Genomic DNA, 18,236 nt, shown 5'->3' on the forward strand with positions numbered 1-18,236 from the left:
ATTACCAGTGCCAGAGTCATAACTATTTAATGCAGCTCATAGCGCACAGTTTCCATAAGGACAGTATCGCTTACGGCAGATAATAATTAATTCTAAATTTTTAATAGAGGAAATAAATACGAAGTACAGCAAAAAGTTTAGCAAAATGGCGGACGGGCATGTGATCGTGCCCTTTCCCTCCCACTAAGATGGCTCTTCCCATGCAATACATTATTTTCCTTCAGTAAGATTGGCCTCTCGTCAAAATTTGTGTTCTCCACCAAGATGGCGGTCAGTCACATGATTAAACTACTTCCGCTTACATGATGGCGGAACCGTGCAAGTCGGTTCTCTTTGTAGTTACTGGGATTCCGTGCCGTTTTCGTTCGGCCCAGCTGCGGAATTATTTCAGCCAGTTCACGGAGAGTGACGATTTTGTGTGTTTTCACTATCGACATCGGCCTGAAAGCCTGGGGCCCGCGCCAATGAGAACCGGCACCCGGTGCTGCCCTGTGGCCGTCAAACCGGACAGGGCCGGGAGCTTCGTGCAAATGTATCACGGGAAGCCTTGGCTGGATACAGACGGGAGCCTGGCCCCCGGCCAGTGTCAGATTCGCAGGGTTAGCGAAGGTCCAGAGCCAGGTACAATTAAGGGCACTACTAACTAAATACCGAAATGTAGTATTCCAAAGTCATTTATTGTCTGCTCTATGGCTGTGCTCGGTAAATCTTTACTAGATTTATAGTGAAATCTGAAACTAACATTAGTATTTTTGTACAGCTGTAGTGAAGTAGATTTTTATATAATTTAAAGCCATGTTGGCATACCTGGGAATTAGGGCCTGACTGACATTTGTGTCAGGAGAATATGTGGTGCTGTTGGTCAGCGGCCCGTCGGGCATTTGCTTGGTGTGCCAGATGGCCGGTCTTGGCCTGCTGGGAATTTTCTAGAAGAGATGACCCTGAGACTCCTGAAATTATGTAGCTACTCGTAATGCTTGTTAACTAAATGGCTGTAATACCAGTCCTCATCAAAACTGACTTGTCCTTATTCAAAGATACACTTAATTGATTGAATCTTAATAAGATTGAATCTTAAGATATGACCACAACATAGAGTATGAAGACATTCGCTCCAGACTATGACACTGGGAATGAGATTGGGGCAAAACCCTGAGCGTTCCCAGGTATGGATTGCCCCAGTCTCAACGGTCTCTTTACATATAAAAAGTTGTTTGTAGCCTCAACATGTTGCTAAATAGCCTCGTTATTTTTCTTCCAACCCAACAGCTCCACCTGATTTCCCTTACAAGACACGTCGAGAGCTTCTTGAAGGAAGACATCTGGGATCTGAAGAGGAGAAGCCTGTGACTGCTGCGGAATTAAGAAAGCTGTCTGAGCTCAACCCTCCAACACTAATGCCTCAGGGCAATGTGGGGACCCCCACAGAGTTCTTCCTGCAGATGATCCGCTCTTGTCGTCTGCCCCCCAGGCTCATCAACAAATTGGGTCTACACTTCCCCGGCAAGGGCCGGCGATATGGCAAGGTTCCATTTTTATATCGTGGGACTGAGACTGCGAAGGGGAAGCAAGGAGTCTATACTGCTAGTGGACAAGAAATTACGGAGGAATCTGAAATCAAAGTGGTGAGACCAGATGTGGCTTCAGATGAGCATTCTGGTTCTGATGATGTAAGTGTACCGTTATTTTATATATAAAACGTTCTTGGGCCGATCTGTGAGTTAAAACATTTCAACCTACTAACTTCTTTATCCATTGAGAAGGCCAATTCCAAAGTTTTGCTGTGAAAAGGAGGCTCAGTTGTCTGTATAATGACAATAATTTTGCAGGACCCACTCGCTCCATCTTCTAGGAGAACCTCACCGTAGTTCGTTTTTAATAATGCATATTTAAGTTGACCGCTTTAAACAAGGTTTAGTAGATAAACCCTTAGTGTCACAATGTGTATACAGTGAATTTCCTGACCTGCTTTTAAGTACTCTGGCACACACGTGTACATTTTCTACATGTGCCCCTGATCCATGTACTGCTTTTGCATACTTTCTGATGATAACACAAGATAAGCTACTATAGGAAGTAGCACAGATGGTGATAGATGTAACTCATATCAGTAGGATCCAGTCCTTTCTTCCATATAAGTTACATCTACATCCAGCTATGCTGCTTCATATATAGTAGCTTATCTTGAATTTGACATCACTACTGAAGTTGGTGTACGTAGCTATAAATTTAGACTATAGCACTAGCGATTCATTTATTCTCGCCGATGCATGCAGAAACTGGTGCTTTGCGCTTTAAAAAGTCCTGATGTGTACGTAGCGTGTTTTGTATGTACAGTATAGGGACACTTAAACATGTATGGGATATGACTATAAGACAAGGCTAAGTAAGCTTAACGTCTTTATAGCAGGGGGGGGGGACACACCTGAGTAGATGAGTGGGTTTTCATCTGCTGTCTACTTATGATTGGGTCTTCATTTGGGAGAATCTTTAGATTTGGTGTATAGAAAAACCTTCAGTTTATTGCTGTTAATAGATTGTATTATGTTTTTAGGACAACGACACGTGTGAAGAGTGGGAAAGACACGAGGCCCTGCATGATGATGTTACCACACAGGAACGGAGCAAGGAACGGCTGTACGAGGAGAAAATTGAGCTGAAGTGGGAGAAGGGTGGCTCTGGTCTAGTTTTCTATACTGATGCTCAGACATGGCAGGAAAAGGAAGGAGGTAATGGATTGGTAAACACTTTTTATTCTAACTCCTACTTCAAGGACTAAACCCTCTTAGTTAATTCTGTTTTTACTGCGTGTGGCCACTTGTTTGCTAATTTCGCCTTTCTGGTTTTAGATTTTGATGAGCAGACAGCAGACGATTGGGATGTGGATATGAGTGGATATTATGACGACGGGGCTGGAGACAAGGATGCCAGAGATTACCTGAAAATGCGCTTAGAGACGAGGAGGCGTGAAGGTCTGGAAGTTGGGGGCTCTCGTGGCCTGGGTGGTTTTGAACGATTCACAAAGGTAGGGGGTGCGCTTTGAATTTGTGTTACCCAATGACATGACTGTGACAATCTTCAAATGAATCCTCTGTCATTTCTTTTCATACATATGGCTTTTCGTTGTCAACAATCCTTTTTAAGAGACCCGATTTTGAATGTTTGTATGCTTATACATTTAAAGTAAGCAATAAGACAATAGCTTTAAAGGGGTTTATATATGGCACCTACTTGGAGCATAAACTTAAATGTATTCGTGTACATGTAGATAAGCATTTCCTCTCTTTTCAGGGCATTGGACGTCGGTTGATGGAGCGTCAGGGATGGACAGATGGCTCTGGTCTAGGGGCTAGTGGAAGGGGAATGCCAGATGCATTGGAGAATGAAGGGCAGAACCCTAAGTGCAGGAGAGGCCTAGGGTGAGTTTAGTTATTTGAATGTAGAATGCATATTGCATACGTTATATTAAGACGTTGACTTATGATTTACATAACTGTCTCCAACAGCTACCATGGAGAGAAGTTGCAAACGTTTTGCTCCAAAAAACAAAAATCCAGTCATTTTATCTCTACTGTGTACGATGAGCCATTTTCTGTAGACATGGGAGACGCGCTACTGCGACGCCAGCCTTCCACTGCCATGAAGCATCGCGCTGATAAAGTCTACGCTAATAGAAAGTGAAGAGCGGGTTTGAAAAATGGAACGCAAGTGTGTGGATCATCTGTGAAAAAGCCTCATACCTCAGCATCAGCGATTTTATATTTTTTTCCCCAAAAGTTTTACGATTGTGGGCATCCATTGAGGGTGCAGACAACTTTTATCAGGCCCCTGATATATGCATGTTTTTCCAACTCTACAAATACTAAAAAAAAAAAAAAGATACTTTTCTTGTTCTGCATTTATAAGGAGATGGAGAGCTGATTATTCTTGTACGATCGCTTTTTATACGTTTTTATCTTTTCGTGTACAGCATGCTCTGGGGTCAATTTTGTTATAAACACATGAACAGTAATATTTATTTGCAAATGAGAGGATCAGTGGTTATGGCTCCACAATGTTGCAGATGTCAGTGTGTCAGAACCCAAAAATGTGGAAGTGTAATGTGTGGGAAATGATCTTAAATCTCCGTGAGTGACATTTTGTTCTAGTATTTTGAAAACTACATTAAAATGTAATGGTTATGTTTTTAAATGCTTATTTATAATGTCTAAAAAGGTCTATTTAAATAAAAGTGGTATATTTTTTTATTTACGTGTGTGTGTGTGTATATGTGTATATTAGGGCTGCAACTAACGATTATTTTAATAATCGATTAGTTGGCCGATTATTTTTTCAATTAATCGATTAATCGGATAAAAAAAAACAATATGCAAATTTTTTGTTTATTTAAAATAATTTAATGAACTGGATGTTAAAAAACAACTTAAAATTTACATTAACATTCTTATTTTGTTATGATGTAATAAAAAAACAATATTTTCAAAGTACAAAAACCCAAACACAATATTTATGAAACAAAATAACCCCAAACATTCTGAAAAGAGGTGGACTATTACTGTTCAAGAAACTTTGCACCCGGCACTTTGCACCCAGCCCTGGCACTTTGCACCCAGCACTTTGCCCCACCCCTGGCACTTTGCACCCAGCCCTGGCACTTTGCACCCAGCACTTTGCACCCAGCCCTGGCACTTTGCACCCAGAACTTTGCACCCAGCCCTGGCACTTTGCACCCAGCCCTGGCACTTTGCACTGTGCCCCTGCACCCAGTCTCCAACTCTGCCCTGCACCCAGCCCTGCCCCCACATTCTGCCCTGCCCCCACACCCTGCACCCACTCTGCTCTGCACTCACACTCTGCCCTGCACCCAGTCTCCAACTCTGCCCTGCACCCCCACCCCCACTCTGCCCTGCACCCAGTCTCCTGCCCTGCCCCCACACTCACACCCTGCCCTGCATCCCCACCCCCACCCTGCACTCAGTCTCCTACCCTGGCCTGCCCCCCCCACCCCCACTCTGCCCTGCATCCCCTGAAACCCCACCCCCACCCCCGCGAATCGCTCTGTGCGAATGGAGCCACTCGCACAGAGCGAACCGCTCTGTGCGAACGGAGCCACTCGCACAGAGCGAACCGCAACTAAAAGAAGGCGCGTGTAGCGGAAGCGGGGAACGCTCGCGGAGGTAAGTAAAAAGAGGCGAGTGCTCCAACAACGAATCGATCACTCGATTAATCGATAACGGAAATCGTCGACAACGATTTCCGTTATCGATTATTATCGATTTTATCGATTCGTTGTTTCAGCCCTAGTGTATATATATGTGTGTATATATATATATATATATATATATATATATATATAAAATAACACAATTCACTAAGTAGGAGATATATATATATCTCCTACTTAGTGAATTTTTTTGTGAATTGTGTTATTTTGTTCTTTTACATCTCCTCTAAAAAGAATCCCACATGTCGTCCCTGGGTGGCGCCTGTGCAGCGCTGATTGTGGACAAGTCACACGGAACCTTTTAGTAAGGCCGCTGTTTGGAAGGTTCGCGTTCTCGTTACACCGCCGGAAGTTGCCTTAGTATTTTAGTTCCCCCTCGTTCCTCCGCAACATGGAGGCGCAAATGGATAAGCGCCGCTCGCTCCTTGGTTTCGGCCAAGCAGTAATCGGCCCCCCGGGCTCAGGGAAAACTACGTATGTACGGGCCATGCACGCTCTGCTTACTGGTATGGGGCGGCAGGCCTCCATTATCAATCTGGACCCAGCTGGAGAGGAGGAACCCGGGGCAGCTGTCAGTCTGCGTGAGCTGCTGGGACTCGGGGAGGTGATGTCAGAACTGCGTCTGGGGCCCAATGGGGCCCTGCTCTACTGCATGGAGTACCTACAGAGTAACTTAGATTGGCTGCGAGCCAAGCTGGAAAGCCTGCGGGGGACGTACTTCTTGTTTGATTGCCCAGGGCAGGTGGAGCTGTACACACATCACCCGGCTCTACCACAGATACTACGCTGCCTTGGGGAATGGGGGCTTCGGGTAAGAACAGAGGGAGGGGGCAACATTATCAGGGGTCTTTAACATGTGAGGCTGACGGGTTCTCACTTCATGATGTGTTATGCTTTTAAAGGAGTAATTAATACACTGTTTCAAATGCTGAAAAACCTCACTTCTCATGATCCTAAATGGAAAGAAATGTGCGTATGTCTGGATGATTGGAGGAAGATATATAGCCCGCAAGCCTAAATGCTGTTGGGGTTTTCTTCCATAAGGGGGCACAATATAGGCATCAGTTAACTGGGGTTGTAGTTTCAGTTGCCTCAGTTACCTGCTATCCCAACAATGGCAAGTTCCTTTAGGTGATGACTACCTTCATGCTCTGGTTGCGCTGCATGGTGTGTCAGTGTGAAACATTCTGCAGAGCTTCACTGCCTTAGCTGTGTCATAAGATTACTAGCCATATATATATATATATATATATATATATATATATATATATACGGTATGTATATATATAATGTAATATTTGCCGCCGACATCTCATAAATAGTAACTTTGCTCCTATGTTTTACATAATACTCAACTTCTTATAATCCTCTGCTGTTCAGGGCACTAGGTCTCTCGACTTGGAAATCAAAAAATAGTTGTGATTGTGTTGCACACAGCGTGTAACTAATTTGCATAAAAATTTGTGCCGCAAATGATGTCAAACATTCTTACACAACCCATGTTGTCCCCGAAGCCGTTATGAAAGGTGATACTCGTCAGTAGTGAACACTAGGTTTACCGCGTGTAAAGGAGAACCCATTGAAAGCTCTGTAATATTTCTGGGCATAGGGATTTAGGGGATGCTCTCAATGCTCTGCTAATCGAAAAGTTTAAGTGGAACTCCTTTTTTCCATTTGTATATTTGTGTTTTTTCTTATAGCATAACAGCAGGAATATTAGATAGAGCTTTCAATGTGGGACAATTAAATATGACAGTATTCCATTTGTAGGGGTGACTTTTCGACCATACATTGTACCAGCCAAAAAATATATACGGTAAAAGATATTTGAAATCAGAAATAGCTTTGTTACTTTAGCTACAATCTAGCTCAATCTACTAGAAAACACCCTGTTGTACTACATGTGTTAAGCAACAGAATGGCTTGTTCTTAATTACCTAGCCAGACACACAGGGAGGGACACACACAATATGATACGACTGACAATTTCAGCTTTTAGGTCTTCAGAAAAAGGAAGCCTTTTGAAATAAAATACGATGCACCCAAATCTTTGTCTTTTCCCCCCTACGTTAGTGTATGCAGGACTGTACTGTATGCGCAAAGGAAACAAATACTTCTTCCCATCACTGATTCTTTCTGGTTCAGACAGCGTTTGTAAATGAAACATTGAAGAAACTATATATATATAGCAAAAGCTGAAGAGGTGATGGTTCCTCTTTAAGGTGCAGCATTATTTTTGTAACCAGTCCACAGATTTATGCATATGGTACACATTGTGTGCATGGATGACATAGTTAACACATTGTGTCTGGTGAGAACTGATTTTAAACGTATTTTTCTCTCTTTCTCACATTTTTTCTTCAGCTGTGTGCCGTACATCTTGTGGACTCCCATTATTGCACAGACCCGGCTAAGTACATCTCTGTGCTGTGTACTTCACTAGGCACCATGCTCCATATCGAGCTACCACACATCAACATCCTGTCCAAGATGGACCTTATTGAGCAATATGGTCGATTGGGTGAGGATGGACACAATGGGTAGAACAAACCAAAAGAGTGGAAGTGTAAATTCATAGGTGAAATCTTGAAGGTAGATATGATGCTTGCTAATTGTTCCTTCTCTCTGCAGCATTTAATCTGGACTACTACACTGAAGTTATGGACCTTTCCTACCTGGTCGATCACCTGACCGCAGACCCTTTCTTCAAACGGCACCGGCGACTTCATGAGAAGCTGGCTGAGGTCATTGAGGATTATGGGCTGGTGACTTTCATCCCACTCAGCATCAAGGTCAGAGGGTCATAAGGAGATGAGTTGAAAAAACGTAAAATAAAGACTTGTGGGTACTTGTTCAAGAAAGTTTCAATCGAACATAAACTGCTGAAACGCACGTGTGTGCCTTAAAATGTTTGAGTCTACTTAAAATGACTTACTCTTCCTCCCTAGGATGAGCAGAGCCTGCGGAAAGTCCTAGCTGCAGTGGATAAAGCCAGTGGGTTTTGCTTTGGGGAGGATCAAAGATCTCTCGGGAACCTCATGTCTGTTGCAGTGGGAGCTGACTTTCACTTCACATCGTATCCTAGTCAAATATTTTGTCTTTCCTCTCTTAACGCACATTCTCTTTTTTGTATTTATCCTTACTTGTTCCCGGCCTGTACTTGTTCATTCCTTAACCTTTACTGCTGCAGGACTCTGGCATTCCAAGAAAAATATGTGGAACAAGAGAAGCGCACAGTGGAGGAGCAGACTCTAGATCTGTGATGCTCTTGATCTAAAGGAATCTTACAGCTTCAGAGACTAAAACAAAGATTGGCACAGGATGAAAAAGGGGCCGTGCCCCGAAGTTTAGACAACTTTCTTTATTGTAACGTGGCCAATGTGTTATTTTTGTACTGAATTTGAATAAATATGGACACTTGAGGAAGGTTTATCGTTAAACAAAAGAAAAGTTATTCTTTGCAGTCCAAGCTTTTTTTTTTTCCATTTGTCATCAGGAAGACAGTGTTCAAACTGCATCTTTTTTATGGCACAAAATATTGCAACATGTTGTACTGAAACAGAATGTTTTTTGTGGCGCGCAGGTAAAAAAAGAGATGCTAAGAGAAGTGCAGAGCTTCAGAATGGGAAAGGATATATGGAAGCGAATAAACATGCATGGCCTTGCACATATTGTTAACTAAAATGTAGGAGACCATTTGCATTTTTTTTGGATTATCAACCATATCTGCAACAAGAAGAGAGGCAGACAATTTACACAATTACTTCCAAGCGCCAGACCTACAGGTACGAGGTACGTGGGGGAGGGATTGCCACAAATAGCGTGTATAAGTTAATAAGTTAAGAGAGCCTGTGTACCATTTTCCCCAATTAGAAATAACCTTTGGGGTTTTTTTAATAAAATTGCTTGCTAGATATAAATGGGAGGTATTTATCAGCCATTTACAACTTTTATGTGTAATATCTCAAATGCTCTGTATTATGTCTTGTAGCTTAAAAGAGTGACTGCTTTCTTTAAGCTTATACTATTTTTCTTAGTACCGTATTTGCTTGAGTATAAGAAGAGGTTTTTTTCAGAGCAAATGCTCAGAAAAATACCCCTTGTCTTACATTTAAGGTCGTCGTCTAATCAGACCTCAAGTAGAGGTCTGACTACAAGACTAAGATCCAGATCCCCTGCAGCGCTTTTTCTTTTGTTCCTAAATTAATATTCAAATTTTGGGGGGTCGTCTTATAATTGAGCAAATACAAGAAGACTTCAGGTACACAGCAGACTGAGAACCCTACAAAGTCTTGTGATTGAGTGGAAGGGAAACTTTCACAAACATTTCCCCCATTGCAGATAACAGTAAAATATATAATTTGGTAGCGCATATCAAAGCGGGTTAATTCTTTAAGGTTGCACAAATCTTACACTTAAGGACGGAAGCAGTTTCAGTATTTTTTTCTGTCTTTGTTCAACCTTAATGTGCTCTTTCTCATTTAGTGTACCCACTCCAATAATACTTTGGGTTTTTTTCAGGAGCGACATCTTGTCCGAAGCGGGCCACGTTTCTGTCCTACCTCAGGTGGAGATCGAGAAAGACTACGGCACACAGTAAAAATCTTGTTAGGCCAGCGTACGTTTCAGCCACAGACAGCCTTCTTCAGGGCGCAATTTATATTACGGGCAAAGAAGCAGTAGACATACGTTCTATTTATGCAGACATGAATGATCTGAGGCACATGCTTGCTTGTCTGAGCACCAAAATGCACCTGAAGTCCCATCCCCTGGGGGTCAAAGGGTGAGAAAAACATCACCTGGTAACGTACTGTTATATAATAATTTTATTCCTATTCACACAATATTAAATACACATGAAAATAGCAGAATAGCAAAAGAACAAAAACATGCTGAGGTCAAAAGACTTGTGCCATAAAATATCCACTTACCGGGGTAAGCTTTGTAAGACACAGTAAGTATAAATAGTATTTAATCAATTCAAATATGTAAATAATTCCTTATATATAAATAGATGACCTTAATACATAAATAGATCTTGAAAACAAATCCTTTAGTTGATGAATAAATAGATAAATGTCCAAAATATAAATAAATGTTTTGCAAATCCTAAATCTATCCATCCATATAAATATTCTTGAGGAAACAGTCACCAGGATTCAAGGCATGACTGTAAGCACAGAATAAATGGTTAGATATAATCTCAATATCAAAAAAATATTCAAATATAGTTTCTGTTTTTGTTTTATTTCAAATCGGGGGCTCGTAGAGACTCTGTGTTAGGATTTGCAAGTTAAAGCTTCATACCAGCTGAAGGGGAGTGACAACAATGTGTTTCTCAAGCAGGCAAATTCTTTATTAATAAAAGATGGATTCTTAAAAGTATTTCATATTGCATATTGGGATGTTTGGGATTGCCTTCTTTCTGCAGAATTCAGACATGTACCTTGTCATCAGTTTGATGTCTTTATGCTTGTAGTTTGATGTCCTGAAATAAAAATGTATATAAAAACCATATATATATATATTTTTTTTTAAGTTAGAGGACAAATTTACTTATGGGGCAGAGGGTTTGCATGTAGAAGGCAACGATGGAAGGTGAGACATATTTTTGATTATCTAATCAAGAGAAAAAACAAATCATTATTGAAACCTTTAAGAGCAAGTGTGTTCAGTTTAAACATCAATTCTGATTCTTTTCTGAGTAGAATAGTCTCTGCCCAGTTCCAAATGTCCTATAGGAACATGTTCTGAATAGTATCTTCAGCTTTGCGTAGTATGCTTTTGTGTTTGATGAAATGATCTTTCATTTTTTTTTTTTTATAGTTTTGCCAATATGGAGGCGCCCAAAAGGGCATTTCAGTAAATAACATATAAGATATAAAGATGGGGATAAAGTCAGGACCATGATGACAAACCCCCAAAATATTTCCTGTAGACTACATTTTATTCTTGCTAACAATTGCTTTAAATTTAAACAAATTTTATAGACAAATTCAGGGCACTGCCATGGGGAGCAATATGACCCTTTCTCACTCCCAATTTGTTTATGTCTCAATATGATATTACAGATCTATACAATATTATTATTATTTGTTTTATATAGCACCATCAAATTCTGTAGCGCTGTACAATGGGTAGACAAGTAGTATGTAACATAACAATATGACTTACAGAGACAACAGGTGAGGAGGGTCCTGCTCAAATGAGTTTACAAGCTAGAATAACAGGACTTTTGTATGCTTTTTTGTTTTATTGATAATTTATTCTTCATCTGGCAGAGCTCTGAAAGCACACTTTCAAGTTTTGTAGATCATCTTAAGAGTATCCAAGGTACCATACGGTATGCAGTGAAATTTAGGAATTTTGTGGTTGGAACGATCAGGTAAAAGGAGTGCTAAAATTTATTGAAAAGATACAGATAGAAACACTATTTTAAATCTGAAGAGTTTTCCCACTGCGTCTTTAATTTGGGCACTTCTATGCTCTTCTTCAGGAGATGGATGCTGTACCACAAAGGTTCATTGATGGAGGCTATGACCCTTCAATGATCACTTTAGCTAGCCACAAAGTTAAGGACTCCGAACACAATAGAACAGTTAGTTAGAGATCTAGCTTGCAGGGATACATCCATTTTTCCATAAAGATAAAGATTCCATGACAGAATCTTGAAGAAATGTTGGTTAGAGAAGATCGTCCCTTACACTGTAATACGGTTCCAACTAATTTCTTGAGTACTAGTAAGAAAGGCTGTTACAGATGTAATAGTCTTATCATAGGAGAATGTCTGCATAAATAGAAGGTATGTCTTCTGCTTCTTTGCCTGTAATATAATTTTTGCTCTGAAGAAGGCTGTCTGTGGCTGAAACATTTGTTCACATAATGTTTTGTTGTATATTTATACAATAGTTATTCTTGATTTTTACTGAATGATGGGGACGCAGGGAACATCTCTAACAGCCAGCATCTCCAGCCTCTTTTTTTGCGGGTACCAAGCGGAAGTGGACCGGCCAACCAACATTGGTTTACTGTGTTAGATGGAGAGCAGCGATATGCCACCCTATTCCAGAGCTCTGCACGAAGAAGCCCTGCAAAGTAGAAGGGCACTCTGGGACACTGATCTGGGTCAGTTACCTCCATAAATAATTTCTTTACTATAGACAATGTAGTTGTTTTGCTGGTACATTTTCTGGTTTTGCTTCAACATCCCACGAGAACAGCATTGTCTCACATGCATTGGTATGTTTATGAGATCAAAATTCAACCATGAAGTTTACAGTTTTCAGACAACCCTGGCCAAAGTTTTTGAAATAAAGCTTGTACATGCTTTAATTTGTTTTAAACATTTGATTTGACCAGCTTTTAATAGGAATGCCCCTCTACCTATGAGCTTCTGGCACTCTTAAGTGTCTCCTGGGGCGTAGTGTCCGATGTCATTAGTAAGTACAGATTGTGGATTTCTGATTAAGGTGTCAAATTGCAGCCTTATTTCCAGCAAGATGCATCCTCACACAAGTGGCATCTGATGTCACCACCCAGATTGCGTCCGCACTGGAGTGCTAAAAAAGCGACCACTTGTGCAGGGGCAGAAACAAAGACACCCATGGGAAGCAAAGTGTTTTTTTTCCAGCCCGCTGCGTCACACATCACTAGGTTGCCCGATTGTCTAAACAGCTACACCACCACCAAAAAAAGGTTTTGTTTCTGTTCCCCTAGGATGCGCCGGTACGTCCTTAAAACCTGTGCCAAGAAGCCCATTAGAACGACTGCCTGGACTCTTGGCAGCAGAAGCCAGCCAGCCAGGCACAAGCACCGGTACACAGTCATATAAGGAATGGCCGATGATGCATTCCGGTCCTTAGGTAATGACAACCCCCAGGCAGTGAGGAAGTGCAGTAGCGGAGTATTTTATTTCGGGGAATTGCGTTTTCAATTAGAAATAGACACACCAAATTTGTGCACAAATAGGATTTACAGGATTTTTATTGTTCTCTGTGCTATCGCTATATACCATATTTGGTTGTATTTTGTAACTTTTTGGGGAAATGCTGCATATTTCGTGCACGCACAAATTATTTGCAGAAGAATACACGGTTATTTTTGTCTCTGTTTTATGGAGCCGTTACATCTGTTTTGGGGGACATTTACAAAAGTTCTGTTATACCAAGTGCACATTGTGTTACACTGCCGTGGCACTGGGCCTTTGTCTGGAGCCTACCTGCCAGCCCACATTTAACCCTTTGAGCGCAGGTTGATGCATATTTTATGCCCTGGTAGGACAGGTCGAGTTGTGTAATTTTGCAATTGTAATATTTAGATGACAAGAGTTAGTGTTAGATGGGCCTACGGTAAGTGTCAGGGTGCAGTACTTAGTACAGGGTGGAGTACTTAGACTCACTCTAAAAACCACACACTTATTTATATAAGAATTATGTACGGGCATAATGTATAATGCTGCCATGGACAGCTATAAAGAGGAAAAAAGATACGTAACAGTCGCAGATGGCTGATAAGCACTGTAGTGTGTGATGCATCATATATACTGCTTTTTTTGTATTATAGGGTATTGTTGAACCAGTTGATCTAATAGACAAGTGTAGATTGCACATATGCATCCCTTTTTATCCTGGAATTCTTGTGCTAATATTTCTTCTTTCCACAATAATTATTTTAAGTCAGTAAACTGACCACTGTGTTTGATACCTTTTTAATTTGGCTGTACGGTCTTGCATTTCAGTCACAAAAAAATGTACTGTTCTGCTAGTTCCCATAAATTCAGGGCAGCCAGGCAGTTTTAGAAGGCTGCCCATCTCTTGATATATTATTAAGCTACAGTGTATGTATCATTTTGCACCAATTAAAAATCAACGAAGAAACAGCATACTCCTAGGGCAAAATCTCTATTCTTAAGTCACCAATAATAGTGGACAGGGTAACCTTATAGCAGCAACAAGATGGAACAGACTTCATCCTGCAAACTGGCTGTAAATATTATATAGGATTCCAAACAAAGAACTTTCAACAAATTGTGTACGTTTGTACAGAACCTAAGACTGCCGGTTTATCTCCCCAGTTAAACATTATTAGGGGCCAAATAAACTACAGAGAGGATAGCCCACACTGGTATGCTGCTTGATCCACAAAGACAACTAAATAGTTTTTATAAAATCTAAAGAAAACAAAAACTACCCTAAGGCTAGGTTTCCACTTAGGTTTTTGTCCTGCGCTATTTTCTTGATGTAAAAACGCCAGGAAAAACACCAAGAAAACTGCCACTGCATTTACCTGCGTTTTGGCCTTTCTGTGGAAATTGCTGTTGACCTTAGGCAGTTTTTCCAGCCTTTACACGTTGGAATTTTCAACCAGCTAAAAGGGATTAGGATAAATGGCAAGTATCTGCTCCCTCCTGATGTCATTTCCTTGGTACAGTTCTACTTAAAAACGCCCCGGCGGACCCTTTTGTGTCTTTTCTGTGGTTTGTAAAGCATGCTTTATTCCGAATGTCTGCTCCTCTAGGAAGATTGGCCCCAAATGATGGTGCAAATTGTTTGCTGTTGCTTTTGGCACGCAGGATCCAGTTGGTTTGTTTGTAATGGGATGTTTGTTCCAAATGGTGTAAAGTTCAATATGAACTTTGTTTTGTGTGAAACTGTTTGTTTCCAGCCTATTTCTCGTAGGACACACAGATACTGGGTCCATCCTCTGCATTGTAACTGTAGAAAAAAAATGCCATAAAAAACGCCAAGGCAAAACCCACATGGCTTTTTCATGGTGTTTTTTCTCTCCCATAGACTTCTATTGGAGAAAAACGCCAAGATTTACTTGCAAAAAACGCCAGTGTCAACATGCTGCGATTTTGAAAAACTGCCACAGTGCAGAAAAACACCAAACAGAAAAACACCAAGTGGATATGGCATCGTGCGATTTCCTATTGAAGAACAGCTAACATCTGGGCGCAGCGTTTTTTCACAAAAAAACGCCGTGTGGCCTAATGCACATTGGCTTGCACGCAAGAGCATAGACTCGATCTAGTGTCCAAATCTCTAATTTCCTTTCTTGCAAACTATCCTGTTACCCCTACAAGTACACTAAATTGTAGTCTGCCACATGCAGCAGCTTCTGCATTAATTTTAACCACCATCCCATGAAAGAAGACGATACATACATACTTATATAGAAATGTTTTAATTTTATTACTCAATAACAATGATGCGATGTCAGTGTGCTGTGAGAAATAAGCTTTACACAGGTTGCTTTGATCACACAGCTTAAACAAATAAATATATATGTATGTATACTATATTTAGTATATACCCTTCAGGAAACCCAATGCTGTGTGTATAACACACAAGGGTGTATATATGTTTACAGCGCATATGCTAACACGGCAGTTTTTTCAACAGCTACGTCCAAGGTAAGAAGTTGACATGCAGAGCTGTTCCAAGGATCCAATATGTTAGGAAATACCCCAGCACAGCTTTTGTCTGGGGTTGTAGTGATGTCCAAGAACGGAGGAGGCGCAGGGCAGGATTGGATGTTAAATAACCTCTCTCAAGCCCCCACATCCATGGCTCATTCTGTTGGAGTCTATGAGAGCAGAACCAAAATAGCACAGGAGAGGAAGAGAAAAGTAGACGCGTGAGAACCTAAGGGAAAGAGAAACAATTTAGAGACAGCACAAATTGAAAATTGCACCTAAGAGTGATATATTCACACAACCTACATTAAGTGTCACATGTATATATACTCCGTTATCACATACTGCCATATAGCAAATATCTTTTTACCTGCACATGCATACACAGGACTCCAAAAACCATCAGTGCGGCAATATGAGCAATGTACAGGAAAACTCGAGGTCCACAGTATCCACTAGAGGGTTTCTGTTGCACTCCAAAAAGTCCCAGAGTCACGCATAGATGTAGGTTGGCACGAACATACTCCCATATTGCACTAGAACTTAGCAATACTACAGGTACTGCCAGAAAGAAGTTTGGTACCTGATGGAGCTGAAAGTAACGGAGAAATCCAACTTCCCAGTATTCACTCTGGATGTGGGAATATGCTACCGGAAAGTAGGCTGAGCACCAGACAGGTATGCTTTTACCCGATATACGATACCCGTGGTTTAATGCCAATTGCAGTAGTTCTTTAGGTACATCTTCTGTTGAAGACACCATGCAGAATTTCCAGTAACTAAAAGACTGGAATATGGCAAATGGCAGAATGACTACCAGGCTTCCTAAAAACATCCTCCTAGTCTTGACCCAATTACACGGTCCCACCACAATTGCTTGTACTACCGAATGCAAAAAGAAGCCGACATTAGCTAAGCCATTAGCACGGGCAGCCGTGGCAAAGGATAGAAAGACCCAACCTCTAAGAGTCTTGCGCTTCTCCAGCTGCCATAGCCCAATGAAGGTGGCTAATGCAAACACTGTCTCTGAATATGCAGCAGTCATGAAGATGGAGGCTGGGTTCATACAGAAAAGTAACGCTGCCAGGAAGGCATTACGGCGTGACTGCAGAACCAGACAGCCAAGAAGATACAAGGAGACTGCGGCTAGGGTGAAACATATACAGTTCAACAAAACAGCCGACAGCAAAAGTCTACTGTGCAAGCCGAGCACCGACGCTAGCGGCAAAAGTAAGCCATGTGCCACACCAGCAATGCTAAGTGGGAGCAAAGGGAAGAAGGCCAGGTTGTGTTCATACAGGTATCCATGCTCTGCAATGAAGAGGAAATGTTTGGCATCCCATCGTCCTAGGCCCCCTACAAGCAGCTCCATCAGTTGGTCCGCAAAACTGGGTGAAGAGGTTTGTGGAGGGGAAAAGGCATCAGCCTGGTGATCTGGTATCAAATTGTTGAACACAAACTGTTGGATAAAAAAAAAAAAAAAAAGCACTTTACATTCTATGTGCATGGTTATAGTGATAACACCACAAGGAAGACACCTCTTACCTGCATTACAAGAGTGATTCCTCGACAGCATAAGGAAAAGCGGACTATTTCCTTTATGAATGGGTCCTGGGCACCCCACATTTCGGTAGGCTTCAGTAAACGTCACTGGAACAAGACCTGGAAAGGTAGACAATGCAACTTCCGTTTCCATGAACCAAATAAAACATGGATCTGCTGCATGGAGTGTTAATGTTCATAAATACATGGAGAAGCAGAGTTGATTCCTTTTAAATAGTTGTGGGTTCAAAGCGTCCATATGCACAATTTATACTGGCCCCTGGGAGCAGGTTTAAAATGCCAGTGCATTTCCTTCCAACTCTTGTTTCACATCACAGGCTCATCTATCGGATTCCAAACACTGAAACAGGCATTTTTACCGTGTATGACACCTATAATATACCACGTGCATCTAAAATGAATGCATTTTGTTTAAATACTTCAAAACCGTTATGCGCTACTCGTTAATTAATCTCTCCCCGATACAGAACGCAGTGAAATCCGATGCCGTTATACATTTTATATACGCATTCACACACGAGTTAACTTCACGTCTCCCGGTAGAGGGAGCGCCTGAACAAGAAATAATAAAGCAGCCTCGAACATAAGCCGCTGCAAAGCTTCATTCGCGAAACAGCCTGGACTTGCTCCTCTGTTTTACCGTATAGTGTACCAAGATTTATGCTATTTTAGAAATCATCGCGCGACAGAATTAACACAAATAGGGCGTTGTTAACGATGAAACACGAGTAAAGCACACCTGCGCTATGGTCTTCCGGGTTCGTCACTTCCGCCAGACAGGAAATTCGCCAACTTCCGGAAAACCGCCATCAGTCTGTTACTTGGTGGTGTGGACGTTAAAATGAGTTATGACCGCGTCAGCTTAAATCCAAAACGGAACGATTTTTTTTTTTATAATAACGCGCACTTTTTACATTTAGTGGCCATATGTTTCTTCCCCTCAAATATCCACAAGGGAACCTTTATAAATCACACACTTGGCAGACAATTGCAAAGCCCAAAACGAGACAGCCATTAGGCAAATATTCCCCC

General features: G+C 41.4%; 3 protein-coding genes across 4 annotated transcripts; 2 read left to right on the plus strand and 1 right to left on the minus strand.

Annotated features, from left to right (window-relative positions):
• Positions 1-305: 305 nt before the first annotated feature.
• Positions 306-3,681, plus strand: LOC149287994 (G patch domain-containing protein 3-like). The gene is made up of 6 exons (XM_089492314.1): positions 306-621; positions 1,270-1,670; positions 2,555-2,729; positions 2,850-3,025; positions 3,292-3,419; positions 3,507-3,681. The coding sequence occupies exons 1-6, from the start codon at positions 306-308 to the stop codon at positions 3,679-3,681; spliced, it is 1,371 nt and encodes a 456-aa protein (XP_089348440.1).
• Positions 3,682-5,627: 1,946 nt separating this feature from the next.
• On the plus strand, positions 5,628-8,487 carry LOC149287995 (GPN-loop GTPase 2-like). The gene is made up of 5 exons (XM_089492369.1): positions 5,628-6,035; positions 7,589-7,745; positions 7,856-8,016; positions 8,173-8,300; positions 8,415-8,487. Exons 1-5 carry the CDS (start codon positions 5,628-5,630, stop codon positions 8,485-8,487), a joined length of 927 nt encoding a protein of 308 aa, XP_089348495.1.
• Positions 8,488-15,627: 7,140 nt separating this feature from the next.
• On the minus strand, positions 15,628-17,267 carry LOC149287996 (GPI alpha-1,6-mannosyltransferase 2-like). 2 transcript variants are annotated; one of them, XM_089492344.1, is made up of 3 exons: positions 17,187-17,267; positions 16,012-17,100; positions 15,628-15,870 (listed from the first exon to the last, which is right to left on the minus strand). In XM_089492344.1, the coding sequence occupies exons 1-3, from the start codon at positions 17,265-17,267 to the stop codon at positions 15,628-15,630; spliced, it is 1,413 nt and encodes a 470-aa protein (XP_089348470.1). The 2 variants fall into 2 exon arrangements, with proteins under 2 accessions (XP_089348470.1, XP_089348471.1); XM_089492345.1 differs by lacking the exon at positions 16,012-17,100.
• Positions 17,268-18,236: the final 969 nt, after the last annotated feature.

This window comes from Sceloporus occidentalis, unplaced genomic scaffold (genome assembly GCF_023333645.1).
Source record: "Sceloporus occidentalis isolate IW3139 unplaced genomic scaffold, rSceOcc1.0.p SCAF_55, whole genome shotgun sequence".
In the NCBI taxonomy this organism is placed as follows: Eukaryota; Metazoa; Chordata; class Lepidosauria; order Squamata; family Phrynosomatidae; genus Sceloporus; species Sceloporus occidentalis.

Bases quoted from the DNA above. Each gene is read 5' to 3' on its own strand.
- LOC149287994 (XM_089492314.1), top strand. From the start codon at position 306: ATGGCGGAACCGTGCAAGTCGGTTCTCTTTGTAGTTACTGGGATTCCG. The intron at 1,671-2,554 runs GTAAGTGTACCG...TTATGTTTTTAG, and splicing joins AGCATTCTGGTTCTGATGAT to GACAACGACACGTGTGAAGA. The intron at 2,730-2,849 runs GTAATGGATTGG...TTCTGGTTTTAG, and splicing joins ATGGCAGGAAAAGGAAGGAG to ATTTTGATGAGCAGACAGCA.
- LOC149287995 (XM_089492369.1), top strand. From the start codon at position 5,628: ATGGATAAGCGCCGCTCGCTCCTTGGTTTCGGCCAAGCAGTAATCGGC. The intron at 7,746-7,855 runs GTGAGGATGGAC...TTCTCTCTGCAG, and splicing joins TGAGCAATATGGTCGATTGG to CATTTAATCTGGACTACTAC. The intron at 8,017-8,172 runs GTCAGAGGGTCA...CTTCCTCCCTAG, and splicing joins TCATCCCACTCAGCATCAAG to GATGAGCAGAGCCTGCGGAA.
- LOC149287996 (XM_089492344.1), bottom strand. From the start codon at position 17,267: ATGTGGGGTGCCCAGGACCCATTCATAAAGGAAATAGTCCGCTTTTCC. The intron at 17,101-17,186 runs GTAAGAGGTGTC...TTTATCCAACAG, and splicing joins GAATCACTCTTGTAATGCAG to TTTGTGTTCAACAATTTGAT. The intron at 15,871-16,011 runs GTAAAAAGATAT...TCTTTCCCTTAG, and splicing joins TCCTGTGTATGCATGTGCAG to GTTCTCACGCGTCTACTTTT.